This window comes from Copadichromis virginalis, linkage group LG1 (genome assembly GCF_057382275.1).
Source record: "Copadichromis virginalis isolate Kocher_CV1m ecotype Utaka linkage group LG1, C_Virginalis_male_GT1.1, whole genome shotgun sequence".
Classification (NCBI taxonomy): domain Eukaryota; kingdom Metazoa; phylum Chordata; class Actinopteri; order Cichliformes; family Cichlidae; genus Copadichromis; species Copadichromis virginalis.
The window spans coordinates 27,485,637-27,500,119 of NC_140618.1; the positions used below are offsets into that span (position 1 = coordinate 27,485,637).

The 14,483-nt window shown below is 41.1% G+C and overlaps 1 protein-coding gene across 2 annotated transcripts; it reads right to left on the minus strand.

Annotated features, from left to right (window-relative positions):
* Positions 1-519: 519 nt before the first annotated feature.
* On the minus strand, positions 520-14,144 carry LOC146718889 (WD repeat, SAM and U-box domain-containing protein 1-like). Of its 2 annotated transcripts, XM_085456992.1 has the most exons (14): positions 14,087-14,142; positions 13,152-13,256; positions 11,996-12,407; positions 11,334-11,521; positions 10,803-10,889; positions 10,188-10,281; positions 9,542-9,575; positions 9,380-9,420; positions 5,720-5,826; positions 5,574-5,591; positions 5,100-5,126; positions 4,630-4,809; positions 3,227-3,361; positions 520-3,142 (listed from the first exon to the last, which is right to left on the minus strand). In XM_085456992.1, the coding sequence occupies exons 3-14, from the start codon at positions 12,391-12,393 to the stop codon at positions 2,991-2,993; spliced, it is 1,461 nt and encodes a 486-aa protein (XP_085313118.1). In that variant the 5' UTR covers positions 12,394-12,407; positions 13,152-13,256; positions 14,087-14,142; the 3' UTR covers positions 520-2,990. The 2 variants fall into 2 exon arrangements, with proteins under 2 accessions (XP_085313118.1, XP_085313128.1); XM_085457002.1 differs by lacking the exon at positions 5,574-5,591 and having other exon boundaries at positions 14,087-14,144.
* Between the last annotated feature and the right edge of the window lie 339 nt (positions 14,145-14,483).

Below are 14,483 nucleotides of genomic sequence, written 5' to 3' on the forward strand. Positions count from 1 at the left end.
GTCTGTAGATTACAAAAATCCTTGTATGGGTTAAAACAATCTGGTCGTAACTGGAATAGGATCTTGCATGAATACCTAACAGCGAACAGTTTCAGGCAAAACCCAGCAGACCACTGTGTTTATACCAAAGAGACAAAAGATGGTAAGGTGATTATGATCATCTGGGTGGATGACCTGATAATTGCTGCTGGCAATGAAAAGGTAATGAAGGATGCGAAAGAAATGCTTTCAGTCAAATTTAAGATGAAAGACTTGGGCAGACTTAAGCATTTTCTGGGTATTGATTTCACGCAGTCTGATGGATGTGTAACAATGTCACAAGAAACCTATGTCAACAAGATACTGATGAGGTTTAACATGCAGAACTGTAAACCCAGAGGAACTCCCTGTGATCAGAAGTTGTGTTACACAGAAGGTGCTACTAAGATAAGAGATGTGAGGATGTATAGAGAGGCTGTAGGCAGTCTTATATACCTTGCATCAGGTACCCGTCCTGACCTGAGTTTTGTGGTAAGCAAGTTATCGCAACATTTCCATGAGCCTACAGAAGAACAGTGGGGAACTGTGAAACATGTGTTGAGATATCTCAAAGGGTCCAAAGATAAGAAGTTGTGTTTTAGAAGAAACAGATGAAAATTTGGGTCTAGTGGCCTACAGTGATGCTGACTGGGCAGGTGATACTGCCGACAGACGCAGCACTACTGGTTACTGTGTACGTCTATGTAACAACAGTTCTTTAGTTTCATGGAAGACCAAGAAACAGCCCACTGTGGCGCTCTCTACCTGTGAAGCAGAGTATATGGCTCTGGCTTCCACAATGCAAGAGTGTATATATTTAGAACAGCTTTTGAAAGGTATAGATGACTACAGCTACACTCAAACAATAGTGTACGAGGACAACCAGGGAACAATTGCCCTGGCTAAAAACCCTGTGAGCCGACAGAGGTGCAAACATGTGGACATTAAATATCATTTTGTAAGGTCCATTGTAAATGAAGAGAAAATGTGTCTGTTATATTGCACCACTGAAGAAATGGTTGCAGATGTTATGACCAAACCTGTTTCTAAGCTAAAACTTGCTAAGTTTGCTAACGTTATGTTTGGTGCTTAAAAGAAAAGAGGAGAGAAAAAGAAAAAAGGAAGTGTGGTAGAGATTGTACAACTGTTTATCGTTTATTGTACAACTTTTCTTTGATTCCAGCAACCTGAGTACAAGAGGGGGTGTTAAGATATTCATTGTGTGTACTCATGTTGTACAGTGTTTAACTGCATTATGGTTACTGTGGTTTAACAGAGACAGTATTTTAGTTGCCACCACAAGGAGGCACTGTTTCATTGTAAGAGCACGGATGCTGCGTCATCACGCCCCTAAGAAAAAAAAAAAGTATACCACAACGAAAATGGCACCCATGAGAAAAGTTTTGCCGCGTGTTGATGAGGAATAAAGTTCCCAAAATATTAAGGACATTTTTGCCTCCGTCGTCATTTTCCTTCGAGTTGATCGCTGTCGATGCTGCAATACTCAACAGGTAGCATCACAGAAATGTAGCAGTGACAATAATATTGTATGCTGTAATCGTACTGGGCAATTAGTGATACAAAAAACCTGTTTTATCCTGTGAATAAAAGTATATGTTTTTGTCAATGTACCATAATAACAGAAGCGAAACGCAATATTGTGTCAGGACAATTCACTATTTATGCACAATAAACAAAGGAGCATAGCGCGACAATTTCTGTTCAGCGCCAGACTTGCTTGTAACCTATATCACCAATTATGTTAAGAAAAATGACGCATTAACTACAACAGCAGACTGACCTTTGTAGAAATGCTTGGAGCAGACTAACCTGTGAGCTGGAGTGTTCTGGGACGTTATATTTGGTCTTTGAATGGCTGCAATCCAGGCCATCCGTCGCCTCTTTGTTACTTCGGAAACATGGCTCGAACAATTTCTCTTCAACGACGTAATCCGATAACAACCAATCTCTTTACCCGTCGGCTTCCCGTGGCTGTCATGCGACCGGCTATTGTAGTTAATAATACAACAGCTTCTTGACATTTTTGTGTTTCTTTTTATTGCTGTATAACTGATTTTAATTGAAAGCCTGCGTGCGCTAGTACCGCTTGCCACGAGTTCCCAGAATCCTTTGCGGTTCTACCCGTGAATGACGTCACATTTTCAATCTCTATATAATATGCGTGTTAAATTTTATATTTGGGGTAAAATATCAAGTCTTTTCAAGTAAACCGGTTCAAGTCCAATTCAAGTCCCAAGTCATTGGTGTAAAAGTCCAAGTCAAGTCACAAGTCTTAGAACATTTTTTCAAGTCAAGTCTAAAGTCATAAAATTAATGACTCGAGTCTGACTCGAGTCCAAGTCATGTGACTCGAGTCCACACCTCTGTTTCACATACAGCCTAAGGTAAACAACAAGGTTACAGCAATCTAAATAAAATACACTGTAGATTCTTCTGATCTACATTTAGTGCAAATAGTGTTTTGTGTATGTGTGTGTATATATATATATAAAATCAATAATGCTAATCAGTTTCACATAATAACAAAATAGTCACCTATTTGTAAAGTGAGGTTAGGGGAATCATTAAAAGCAATGCAGGCAAATAGTTTTCCTCATTCTTCACTGATCAAAAATCAAAGCAGGGATTTCACAGGAAGGACCAAATATGAGGAAATTGAAAACATGATCCAGCCTAAAAGTGACATATTTGCTGCAGCCAAAGCTAGTTGAATTTGAGTGAATAGCTAAGTGCATTCTTGAAAACTCTGGATGCTCATGCTGGTCTTTTCCCCCCCTCTGTGTGATAGCAGGCAGCTGATTGTTGATTCGGGTTGGTCGTTTAAAATCTGGCTAACTATCATGCACACCTTTTCCTGAAACGGTGCTGTGGGCATTTATCTGAGCACTGCATTCTGCTTCTCTACACTTCAGTGAAAAATCATTAGCACGCCAGCTCAGATCCACAGATGTCTATTGGCTGGTCTTCCAGCGACCAATAGCCATCTTCAGGGTGTGGTTAGGGGTGAGCAGAGTCGTCAGCAAGGGGAGGTTGGTCATGGGGCTGGAGCGGTTTTTGGTATTAATCCAGCTCTCAATGGCCTCTTTTTCATATGAGTAGCCATCTGTTTGGGGTGGAAAAAACTGTGTAAACAACACAAAAAAGCACAAAGTAATGATGGAACACACGATCGATGATCTCAGCTCACCAGCAGCAATAACCGGCTCCTTCATCAGTTCTCTGGTGATTGGACACAGGAACTCATCGGGAATGCCTATACACACTGAATCACTCTTCAGCTCCTCCACCTTCCTCAGGAGTTTACTGCGCAGGCCGACTGACTCTACAGACACACATCAGCCACAGAACAGAGGCACATAAAGACTCGGTGTGCAGTGATTCAAAGAAAGAAAGAAAAAAGGAAAATAGCTGAGCATCAAGTGGAACAAGCTGAACTGACCCAAACACTGACAGTAATATCAATACGATGAAGCCTCTGAGCATTTGTTATTCGTGTCTTTAGCACTGCGCTCTCGGGTGACAAATGTGAGCGTGGGTGAGGGTGGTGGGACCAGACCATGTCTGCTGTCTGTCCAATTCAAAGATAAATGCTCAGCAGCTACCCGGGGGCCAGTTTTACTTTGAAAAAAAATAAATCATCACACAGAAATTATAGTTTACAAATAAACAATCTCATAAAAAATGCCTTAACTGCAAATGAACACAAAGGACTTTAAACATTGTGTGCTTTCCTCTCAAAGAGGCATTGATTTCACTCTCAGCTTTGAAAAACGCGTCAGGGCGCTCCGTCTCTCTGTCATTGTAGCAGATAAAACAGACTACTACTCTAACACTCTTCTCCAAGTTAGTTCTGGTTACAAGCAAGGTGGGATTCACGCGGCGTTACTAAGAACAGAACAATGTGAACGCGAGCTGCCACGGCGAGGAGTGATTGACAGCGACTGTGGGATGAAAATGACGGCACGGCAATGCAACAAACATTTGCTGACAACTACGTGACGAACACAGGCCTAGCTGGTAGACTGACATCGACAACATAACGCTCCGACTTTGCCGAGCGGTTTCACTTGATGGTGAAAGGGGGGAGGAAAAAAAACAAAAGCGTCTGATCAACTAAAAATAATACATTCAGACAGACTTGGAAATAACCAATAGGGCTTAGGTATAAATCCACTTTATACCGTATGGGGAATTCTGTTTTGATGATTGGGTTATGTAACTGAAGAAGCGCTCCAGATTAAACGTCCGAACCGCTAAGGTCCCTAAAGCTTAGTGGTTTCCCAGTGCAGCCTAATATTACATAATCTTGCTGAGTAAAACCCCCCCCACCCCCTCCCCATCAGCACCCATTCCTTCACCCTTACTTTGATTTAATATGCCATCTTTTATCCATGTAAATAGGTGCAAAAATCCTAATCCGCACGCGGCCGTGCTCATTCTCACAAGAGACCCGGCGTGTAATGCTCATAAGACTGGGCTTTTATCCTTCTGTTCTGGACAAAAAGGAAAGTATTAGGACTGTGGGAAAAGGAGGGAGTGGGGAAGCGGCGCCGCTCTCGCTGAGCAGCGTGTGATGCTCGTCTTCCTCACCGACGTGCAGCTCTGACGCCAGTGTTTCCTTGGTGAGGCTGAGCAGCTCTGTCCCATCTATGTTATTGGCCTTAAATCTGTCCACCAATCCCTCGAGGCCTTCCTCCAGCAGCCACTCTGACACATCGTCCTCCGACCAATCGCTGACCAGCAGCTTCGATCGGCCTCCCGAGGCTCTCCCTGAGAGGGTGAGTCAAAGCAAGATGGTCAGTCCTAGACAGCTTTTGAAAAATGGACACATATTCTCCATGCAAGGCGAACCTGGAGTCCGGCTGACTGCTTATTGATCGTGAGGCTGTGGCTGTTACAGCGATATAAATAAATGTTTGAAAGATTAATGTGAAACCAAACGTGAATAGTGTGATTAGGACAAAAACAATCGCAGGCTTTCGTGCACACTTTGTCTCAGGACTGGAATATTTTTGTATAGAATATCTGCAACACATAATACAGTAAAGCTGTCTTATCACCTTTGATTGAAGTCTGAGCAGATTCTTCTGCAAGACAAACAAAACAAAGAAAAAGAACCGTAAACATGAGAAATGCAATGAAGTCTTTGGGCCAACTGCAAACACGTGAGAGTGGCGAGTGATCGAGGAAACGAGGGCGACCGTGAAACCAACATCTGTGCCCTTCTTTAGGAGACGAAGCTGCTTTAACATGTAAAATCTTAACACACACAAAAAAAGAGCCAATGATGCTCTTGAGCTGAAACACTGTTATTAAAGGTTATACTGATTCGTACTCAGCAGAGAATATAAAGGTTATAAGGTCTTTAAAAAATCCTCTGTTTTTCAGAGCTGGCAAAAAAGGAGCAATAAAAGCTGGCCTGTTACTGCTGAGTGTTGCTTGCTGTTGTACTCAGTCTGCTGTTGTTGTTGTTAAAGTGACATAAAAATGTGTCCAAACAAGAAAAAACAAAAAAAGATAGAAAGAAAACCAACCAGGCAACAGCTTCCCGCCTTTCCGTTGGACGGGGAGGTGCAGTAAGGGAGAAAAACAAAAACAGATTACAGGAACATTTTTACAACTCATCAAAACATAGATGTGACTCTTCTAAAGTGATGCGTGTGGGTTTTTCCCTCCCTACCGTTTCCACCGCAACCATCCTCCAGCCTCCAGATGTTTATGGTCTTATCCATAGATCCTGTAGCAATAAGCGGTGAGGTCGGAGAGAAGGCGCACGCCGTCACGTACCTGCAGCAGAGGATAACCACCTGAACGCTGCTTCTATTCACAATACAGGTATAATTTCTCTATATGGTAAAAAATAACAGACTGACAGAGAAAGGTGTCCGAACAGATTTACCAGGCAAACAGCTTATGCATGATTCACCGACAACAATTATGCCAATAACACAATCACATCGATGTCAATGGGCGGGATTACATTTTCAACATCAATGCAATCATTTCCAAGAATCATACACGAACGTAATGATTACCTTGGATTTCAAATTACTCCAGCAGCTTGATAATTGTTTTTATTTTCTACTACTTTTTAAAATTAAATTACACATACACATACTACTATGCATTAATAATTCTGAAGGAAATTCACAAAGTTTTACCTTATTTTAAACTACATGTAAAAAGAAAAATGAAAAATAAGACGTTGAGTAAACCTTTGTTATACAAGCACTCAAACAGAGTCTATTAAAATCAGTAATTCAGAAGTCAAAGTGGAAAGAACCACATCTCAGTCCTGCTAAGCAGCTCGATGACTTAAAGGGAATCTTTGATGTCAGTTTCCAATTGCATGTTTGCTTGTTTTTAATACCTGGACTTGCCTAGAGTAGCTTTGCATGATTCACAGTTCAGAATAATCCTGATTAATCTTACACTGGGGCTTGGTGCACTGTCTGAAACAAACCGTTTTAGCTCCTTTTCTTTCACTTTAAGGAAACTTTCTTCTGAATGTCTGCTTGGGGGAGGAGCTTGATAAGAGATCTGTCATGAGAGCTGTCATAAGAAACGGTCACAGCAGATGGCTGTCCCTCCCTGAGCCTGTTTCTGCTGGAGAAAGTGACAAAGGTTTCTTCCTGTTAAAATTGAGTTTTTCCTTCCCACTGTCGCCAGCGTGCTTTCTCATAGGGGGTTGTGTACTTGTTGGGGTTTCTTTACTTTACAATATGAAGCACCTTGGTGACCGTTGTTGTGATTTGGCCCTCTAATAAGGAAAATTAACTGAATTGAAGACATGAGCACATTCATGCTCTCTGACCTCATGCAAAAGCAAAGAGTAGGAAAAAGAAACCTCTCTGAAATTGAGTGATTAGGCTGAAGCCTAGTTTGAGCTGACAGGGATTACTTGGACACATCCTCGCCTCATTATCTGGAACTTTGACTCTTTAATATGAGCATCGACTATTCTAACAGGAAATAAGACAAAGCATAATAGGTCTGCTTGAAGCTTTAAAACTGCAGTTGCTTCCTAGATGGCCAAAAGTTTTTTTAATTCTGGCTTGATGCTACATATGTCACAGTGATAAAAATGCTCTCCATCAGGACCAATTCAGTGAAGGCTTACCATGCTGAAAGCCGCACTGAGCATCTCAATAAGGATTAAAATCAAATTCTCAGCGGATTCAGTAAAGTCAAGGCAGCGTTAATGAGTCCAATCTCTCTCGAACCTAAGCTGGATTGCTGAGAAATGATGATCCACAAAAGCTAGCTGGCTTCACACAAATATCTCTACGATTAAAAGAGCTGAAAGAGAGGCACGCACTAACCCGACCTAAGAGACTCTCACAATGTTGTATCATCAGTTTGTCTAACTCAAAGCAGTTTCCTGAAGACATTTTGTCAAGTAATGAAAAAACTTCTTCCCCATTTATCCACTTTTCCTCAACTTGCCGCTTGCTTCCTCTTCAGTTAGTGATTTTCCAAAACGACTTTCATTCGCCCCGCTGAAAGGAGTCTGCTGCCTTTCAGACACAGGTGGCTGGATGGACGTATAAATAGCATGCAAGTGTGATCGTTCAGCTGTGGGTTTTGCGTGGGTGGGAGGGACAGAGTGAGAGTAGTCTTACCTTTTTCTAAAAAAAACACAAGTTTAGGGACAACAATGCAACACAACCCGTTTTAATCATGTAGATCAGCGGCCCCCAACCTTTTTTGCACCACGGACCGGTTTATGCCCGACAATATTTTCACGGACCGGCCTTTAGGGTGTCGCGGATAAATACAACAAAATAAAACTAGTACCGGTACTGAAAAAAAGAAGATTTATTCATAACACACGTGAAAAGACCCAGGAAAACCGAGTTAACGATAAAAACGATAACAAAATAACGCTGAAAACCATACATTTCACACCTGAGCCTCAACTCTCGCGGCCCGGTACCAAACGACTCATGGACCGGTACCGGTCCGAGGCCCAGGGGTTGGGGACCGCTGATGTAGATCACATCATGGGCGGAGTTTCAGCTATCGCTTTCCCCACAAACATGGGACTTAATGAGTTTTGAATTTTGTGTTTCTTTTATACAGACGAGTAGTCCACCAGCAGGGGCGGAGCAGGGTGGTGGCCACGGGCAGACTTGACACCTGGTTGTGCACCAGTTAGGGGGCAAAAACATACTGCAAGAGATTTAGATCCAGTACCTACTATTTCCAGTAGAATATTCTTGCAGAACCCTAGCTACCCCTAACCCTGTTTTAGTGAGAAAAAAGAAAAGAAGTCAATAGTTTTTGATGTGCGTTATCTACTGATGGCCAACAGTCACATATTCTGAATAGAGATTAGAGTCAGAATACTTGTCAACAATGATGACTTGGAGCCCAAACGCCTGTTAAAGATGTAGATTTTGTAATAATTTAAAGGTTACATGAAAATATTATTATGAATCTGGCTGTCTCTACATAACTGACTGCCACGGAGAAACCGTATAGACCTCTTTCATCGCTCAGCCACACAAGATGATAAAAACAAGATTGAAACCTCCATGCAACTAGAAATGTTGGTTACCTGGTGACTGCACTCAACTGTTTACCGTCTGAGACTGTTTGCAAGTAGTTGTGGCAAACATCTGGTCATCCAGAGAATGAGTGTCCAACACCCTTAACTTCTGCCTGACCACTTTTGATCATGAAGCGACTGCACAGGTCGCAGACTGACTCCAAACACTTTTGAATAAGTCCAGTTTAATTCATAAAAACAACCAGATTGCCAACATGTTGCAATCAGGCTAAATGAGTCTGTGCTCATGATCACAACTCATCTGCAACAGGTCTCTCTGTAAAAACAACCACTTGGCTATTCTGGTTTTATTCCTATATAAAAGCAACATGGCTAAGTGCCTATGTCATTTCCATCAGTTACATCAGTGTTATGCAGCAACTACATCACTGTTTATGGAGAAATTTACAAATTGCTGCAAGAAGAAATTAAAAACAAGAGCTCAGGTCTGTATAAAACCACAGCAAGTAATATAGACAAAACCAATAGTGCAAAAATGATCACAGTAACTTCAATTATTTTATCATTAGCTTTAACTTTAGCTATTTTAAATATTCAAAATCTTATATTGTGGCCAATTTTGTATGCTGTAATTTCTAGTTTCATCAGACGTATCAATTTAAGAATACAGAAATACAGAATCAAATCACGAACTAAACAGAAAAGAATTCTGCCTGGCAAGTTGGGAGAAAATTTCAGTATCGTCTTTGTGACACAAAGTCGTGCTTATACTCAGTGTGAAAATCCAGCAAACAAAGCCTCACCACGTCAGTGAAAATCAATGTTTACCTTTCGTGCTGTTTCAGCCTGTAAAGCAAAACTGCATTCTCCTGCAGACAATATGAGCAAAAAACAAAACATGAGCTTTCTGTATTCAATCCAGACAGATATATTTTAAAATACAATTTAAGCTAATGCCGCTTGGTAAATCAGAATAAGAGAAGTGCTTACAGCATCATAAATTGTGACTGTTTTGTCCACAGAGCTGAAAGACATAAAAATATGAGATTAAAAAAAAAAAAGATTACAACCACCTAAAAAACATTTGTATTGCTTAACTGTTAAATGCAGCACAGTAGGCTGGACTCAAATTCGTGTTCACCCATTAAGAAATAGAGCAGTCCATGTCTCCCTCTAGTGTTTGCTCCTGAGTACTGCACCGTTATATTTGTGCAGAGGTGGCCTACTTACACATCCAGGAAAACAATCTATATTTCAAAGCAGACTTTTGATCTCAAATAGATCAAGACACGGATGCTGAGGTATTTCAGATCAAGCGAGGGGTGTCAAATATAGATTTAGCTTGAAACTATGAGGGAATCAAGCTGGCTAGAAATCGTGTAAATGTGCTGCATGTTTTGGCCCATCAAATACAATTTGAGTACAATTTATATGGCAGCTACCCTCACAGTGTACCAGATTTAATTAATCTCATTACTTTGAGAGAGTGGTGCATTAAGCCAACTCCAAAATCATAAAATAAGTCCTAATTTAATATGCAATAATTTCCCAAAGTAAAGAAGAGCAAGTATTATTAATTTAATTATTAAACACAATTAGACAGCAGATGTTTTGAAAAGTAAAGTTGAGCTCTCACCCAGACACAAGTAGCTGCCCATCTGAGGAGTACGCACAGGAAAGGACGGGAGCTGATTGGCCAGTTAATGTGTGCAGGAGCTTCATCTTATACGCTGCGGAAGATAAATCACATTTGCACAAAGATCAAAATACACAGCAAGCTGGACTGTTTTCAGTTTAAGGATTAGATGGTAACATCCAGAAATAAAGAGTCTCTTTAAGGTAAAAAGAAAGAAAGGTGGGGGAGTGAAGTACAAACAGTTCATCTGCAGTTAATTTTAATAACAGCATAAAAAAAACTGGTAGCTCATTTGGACTTGCAGCACCAGTGATTTGAATCGTTGTGCCTCTGGAAATGCATACACATCAAACTCTGAACGAGTGCACACTGAGAGGCTACAGTTTCACCACAGTGCAGGCTTCAACGGGTCACATGACAACACGATAGTCAAATTCTGCCTTAAATGGTATTACTGTGACAGCTGTTTAGCATCCGTGGAGTCTGGCATGTAGGAACAGAGGACGTGAAATCCAGGTTTGCAATGTTAGCTGATATGCAAAGAGGTCGTAAAAAATAACAACAGAAAGGGATCAAATGAGAGGAGATATACGGAGAGGGAGCGCCGCACTCTACCTCCAGAGCTCAACTTGTTTATGGCCCATATCTTCAGCAGGCTGTCCTGTCCACAAGACGCCACACGAAACTGCACAACTTGACCCCCTGAAAGACAAAAACAATAAAATGCAAAGAGAGTCTCAGTCTCTCACAAAGAAAATTACTAATAAACAATCAGTCCAAGTCCAAACAGAGCAGCAGTGTACGGATCACACCACCGATGGCATTTTAATCAAACAGCATTGCAGTAATTTGACCTTGTGTACTTTCTGGTGACTCTTCTACAAGGGATGGTGTGAGATCACTAAAAAAAATGTTATCTGCATTTTATTTAGTGATTTATTTATTTATTTGTGATCAATAAAATGGTTGTGTCACATCTATTATCGGTGTCTCTTTACTCACATAAAAAAAATTTTTAATCTGAAGAATCCAGTTTGATTTGAAAAAATACTAAATATCTGCAGGAATTGTATGCGTCCAATGTGTAAGGGCCTTTATTCCCAGAGGCTGCTGTAAAACACCCTGATGCACAGCAACAGTTCTCACCGCTGAGGATGCTCGGAGCGAAGGTACAGCAGGAGACGCCCAGGTCGTGGGCGTTCTTCTCTGCGTGGAGCTGGTTCATGCGCAGGTCCCACAAACGCAGGTCTCCGTATGTGGAGCCAGTCATAAACATCTGACTGCAGGGGCTAAAGGAGCAGGCTACCATTGTTGTGTCATTCACTGCCCCGGTCCTTCACAAAAACAACCGACAGCAGCTGCATGAGCAATTTATTTTTCACTTCAGGGCTATTATCATTCCCATTTATTAACACATGGAAACTGATAGTGACAGGAGGCCAGTGCAAACACTGGTGCAGACTCCCGTTTACATTTATGTTCCAGCTCATTTTTGTCATTATAACAAAAACTACAGACCTGTATAATGTTGAGAAGTCTTAATGTTAAGAACATCTTTAAATTTACCATCAGCCGATAACACAATAGCTTATAATAAACAACAATTATTTTAATTCTCAACTAATCTTCCATGTAATCTTGCTATCAAAAGTCAGATTGTGAAATGCTTGTCACGTTTTTTTTGTGACATTTAGAGTCACACTGCAAGATAGAGGCTTCCTAGCATTTAAGAAACTCCAGCAAGGGAAAGTTCCCTTGTTTTCCCCTTAAATAATTTAGCTTCAGAGATACTCGGTTAACAATTTTACCTTCGCAGCTGTCTGGAGGGAAAATCCCAAAGAGCCAAAGTGCCATCAGATGCACCAGAAACCAAGTGGAGAGAGTCAGGAGAGAAAGCGCAGATCCTGACGGGGCTACGGCCAGGATGCTCCAGCACAGCCTCGATCTCACCCGAGACCATTGACCAGATCACCGTGGTCGCATCTGTGGAGCACGAAGCGAGGAACTGACTACAGGTGCTGAAGCAGCAGCAGTGGACACTGTAGCCGTGACCTGTCAGCGGTGAAAAAGGCAGCTCGGAGAAATCACGGGCGTCGTATATCCTGAGGGTTTTGTCCCCAGAACATGTGGCTAACAGCTTGGCCGAGAAGGCGCACCAGTTGACATCGTCTTGATGGTGTTGTAAAGTGCAGATAAGGGATGTCATCTGGACAGCTGGACCTGAAGATGTCACAGATGGATTAAGAAAATAAAAAGCATAATTTGAAGAAAAAAAAAAAGTGTATTTAAATCCAAAACCACGGGATAAACAAACAAATATCAGACCAGTTTTGATCAGTTTCATCTTTAAATTTGACAACCCTTTTCCACCCATCAGTACTTAAACAACTAGAGAAGTAACAGATTATTTCACAATTATAAAATGCAACGTTGGCCTTTTTTTTTTTTTTTTTTACACTTTTTTACAAATTTAAAACAGCCTACTGAAAAACCCCATTTTACATTTAGTTCCCAATCCGATGGCTTTACACATCCCATTATTATTTTATTTGAAGTTGGGCTCAGTTTACTTACATTTTTGTTTCCTTAAAATGGACAACAAAAAAACAACAACAGGAAAATGTGTATACTTCTGCAAAGCCAAGTAACATCCTCTGTCATGTGGACAGCCAAGTTTTTGTTCCTATCTCACCTTTTACAACACAGCTGGATACACACTGAAAGTTTAAACCACCTGAACCCGTTTTCTAGCATCACATGTAAAGCTAGCAGGATGCTGCTGATGCTGTAGTGGCCGTAAGATCCGAGCGAGCTAACTGCGCTTCACAGCCGTAAAAACAGCGTCAAACTTCATGTCAAAAATCAAACAGTCAGCCCGTCTGTGGCCAAAACTGCCTAAGAAGCAAACCCAGGCTGCAAATGTTAAGAAATCTTGTTGTAATGTAACGTGTAACGTCTCCTCACCTTTCCCCGTCGAGATGTCTACTGTCTTCGGAGTTGTTTACTTCCTCGTCAATCACCTGACCATGACGTAATGCGGCCGCGTCACCCTTTCTGTATCGTAACTTTCTGTTGACAGGACTCTAATAGTTAAAGGCCTAAAGCTTGCTTCACAGTCTTTAACGAACAGCCGTATATTAAATGTTTTATTAAAATAAATAATAATGATAATAATAATAAAATATCACAAATATTAAAAAAAAATAGGAAGCAAAGTTTCCAATCTCACACAATGTACTTTAAATGAATCCAGGTTTGAATCAATCAATCTATCTATCTATCTATCTATCTATCTATCTATCTATCTATCTATCTATCTATCTATCTATCTATCTATCTATCTATCTATCTATCTATCTATCTATCTATCTATCTATCTATCTATCTATCGATCTACTATCTATCTTTTTTACAAAAGAAAAGCACATATGCAGTACCCAGCGGTGGTGACTTTGATATATGATGTGAGAAGACTCAGAGTGAACTCGTGTTACTTCATTCCATTCAACGATATCTCTTTTCTTTGGCTTGATAAACTCTTGGCGTGCTTTTGCAGTACGCTTTCTGTCATTATCCATTTGCACTGCAACAAGCGCTGTCTGATCAGTTTTGCAGCATTTGGCTGAATCTGAGCAGAGAGTAGAGCCCTGTACACTTCACATTTCATCCTGCTGCTTCTATCGGCAGTCACATCAGCAGTGTACCCATGCCATAACATTGCCTACAGCCTGTTTGACAGATAATGTGGTATGCTTCACATCATGAGTGGTTTCTCACATTCTCCATATCTTTCTCTTCCCAAGTTAATCTTGGCTTCATAGCGCTCTTTTAGAAGTTTCCGGCCTTCAAGAATGAAAACATCCTCTAGGCATTATAGACTTCCACAATGATAATCTTACCTCAGTGTTCTTCACTTGTTTTGATGTTTTAAAGACTTTCTTCTTAACCTAAGGAATTCTGTACCACCCACTGTAGCCATTTCCAATGATCATTCAGGCCTTTTGGTGTTGTTGAGCTGGTCAGCACATTCAGTCTTTTTAAGAATGAAGCAGCTTGTGGGTTTGTTTGTTTTCTACCTCGACTGGTTTCTATTTGTTATTCAGCCTAATTATGGCCTGGACAGTAGCGGTTTTAGACACGGGCGGTTGCCCGGGGCGGCATCGTGGTGGGGGGCGGCATCACGGGCATCGGTAAAAAAAAATAAAAATAAAAATAAAAAATTGCTCGTACTCATGCTGCCCCGATGTCCAGTGGCGTGTCCAGTGGCGTGTCCAGCGGGGTGGCCTGGGGGGGCAC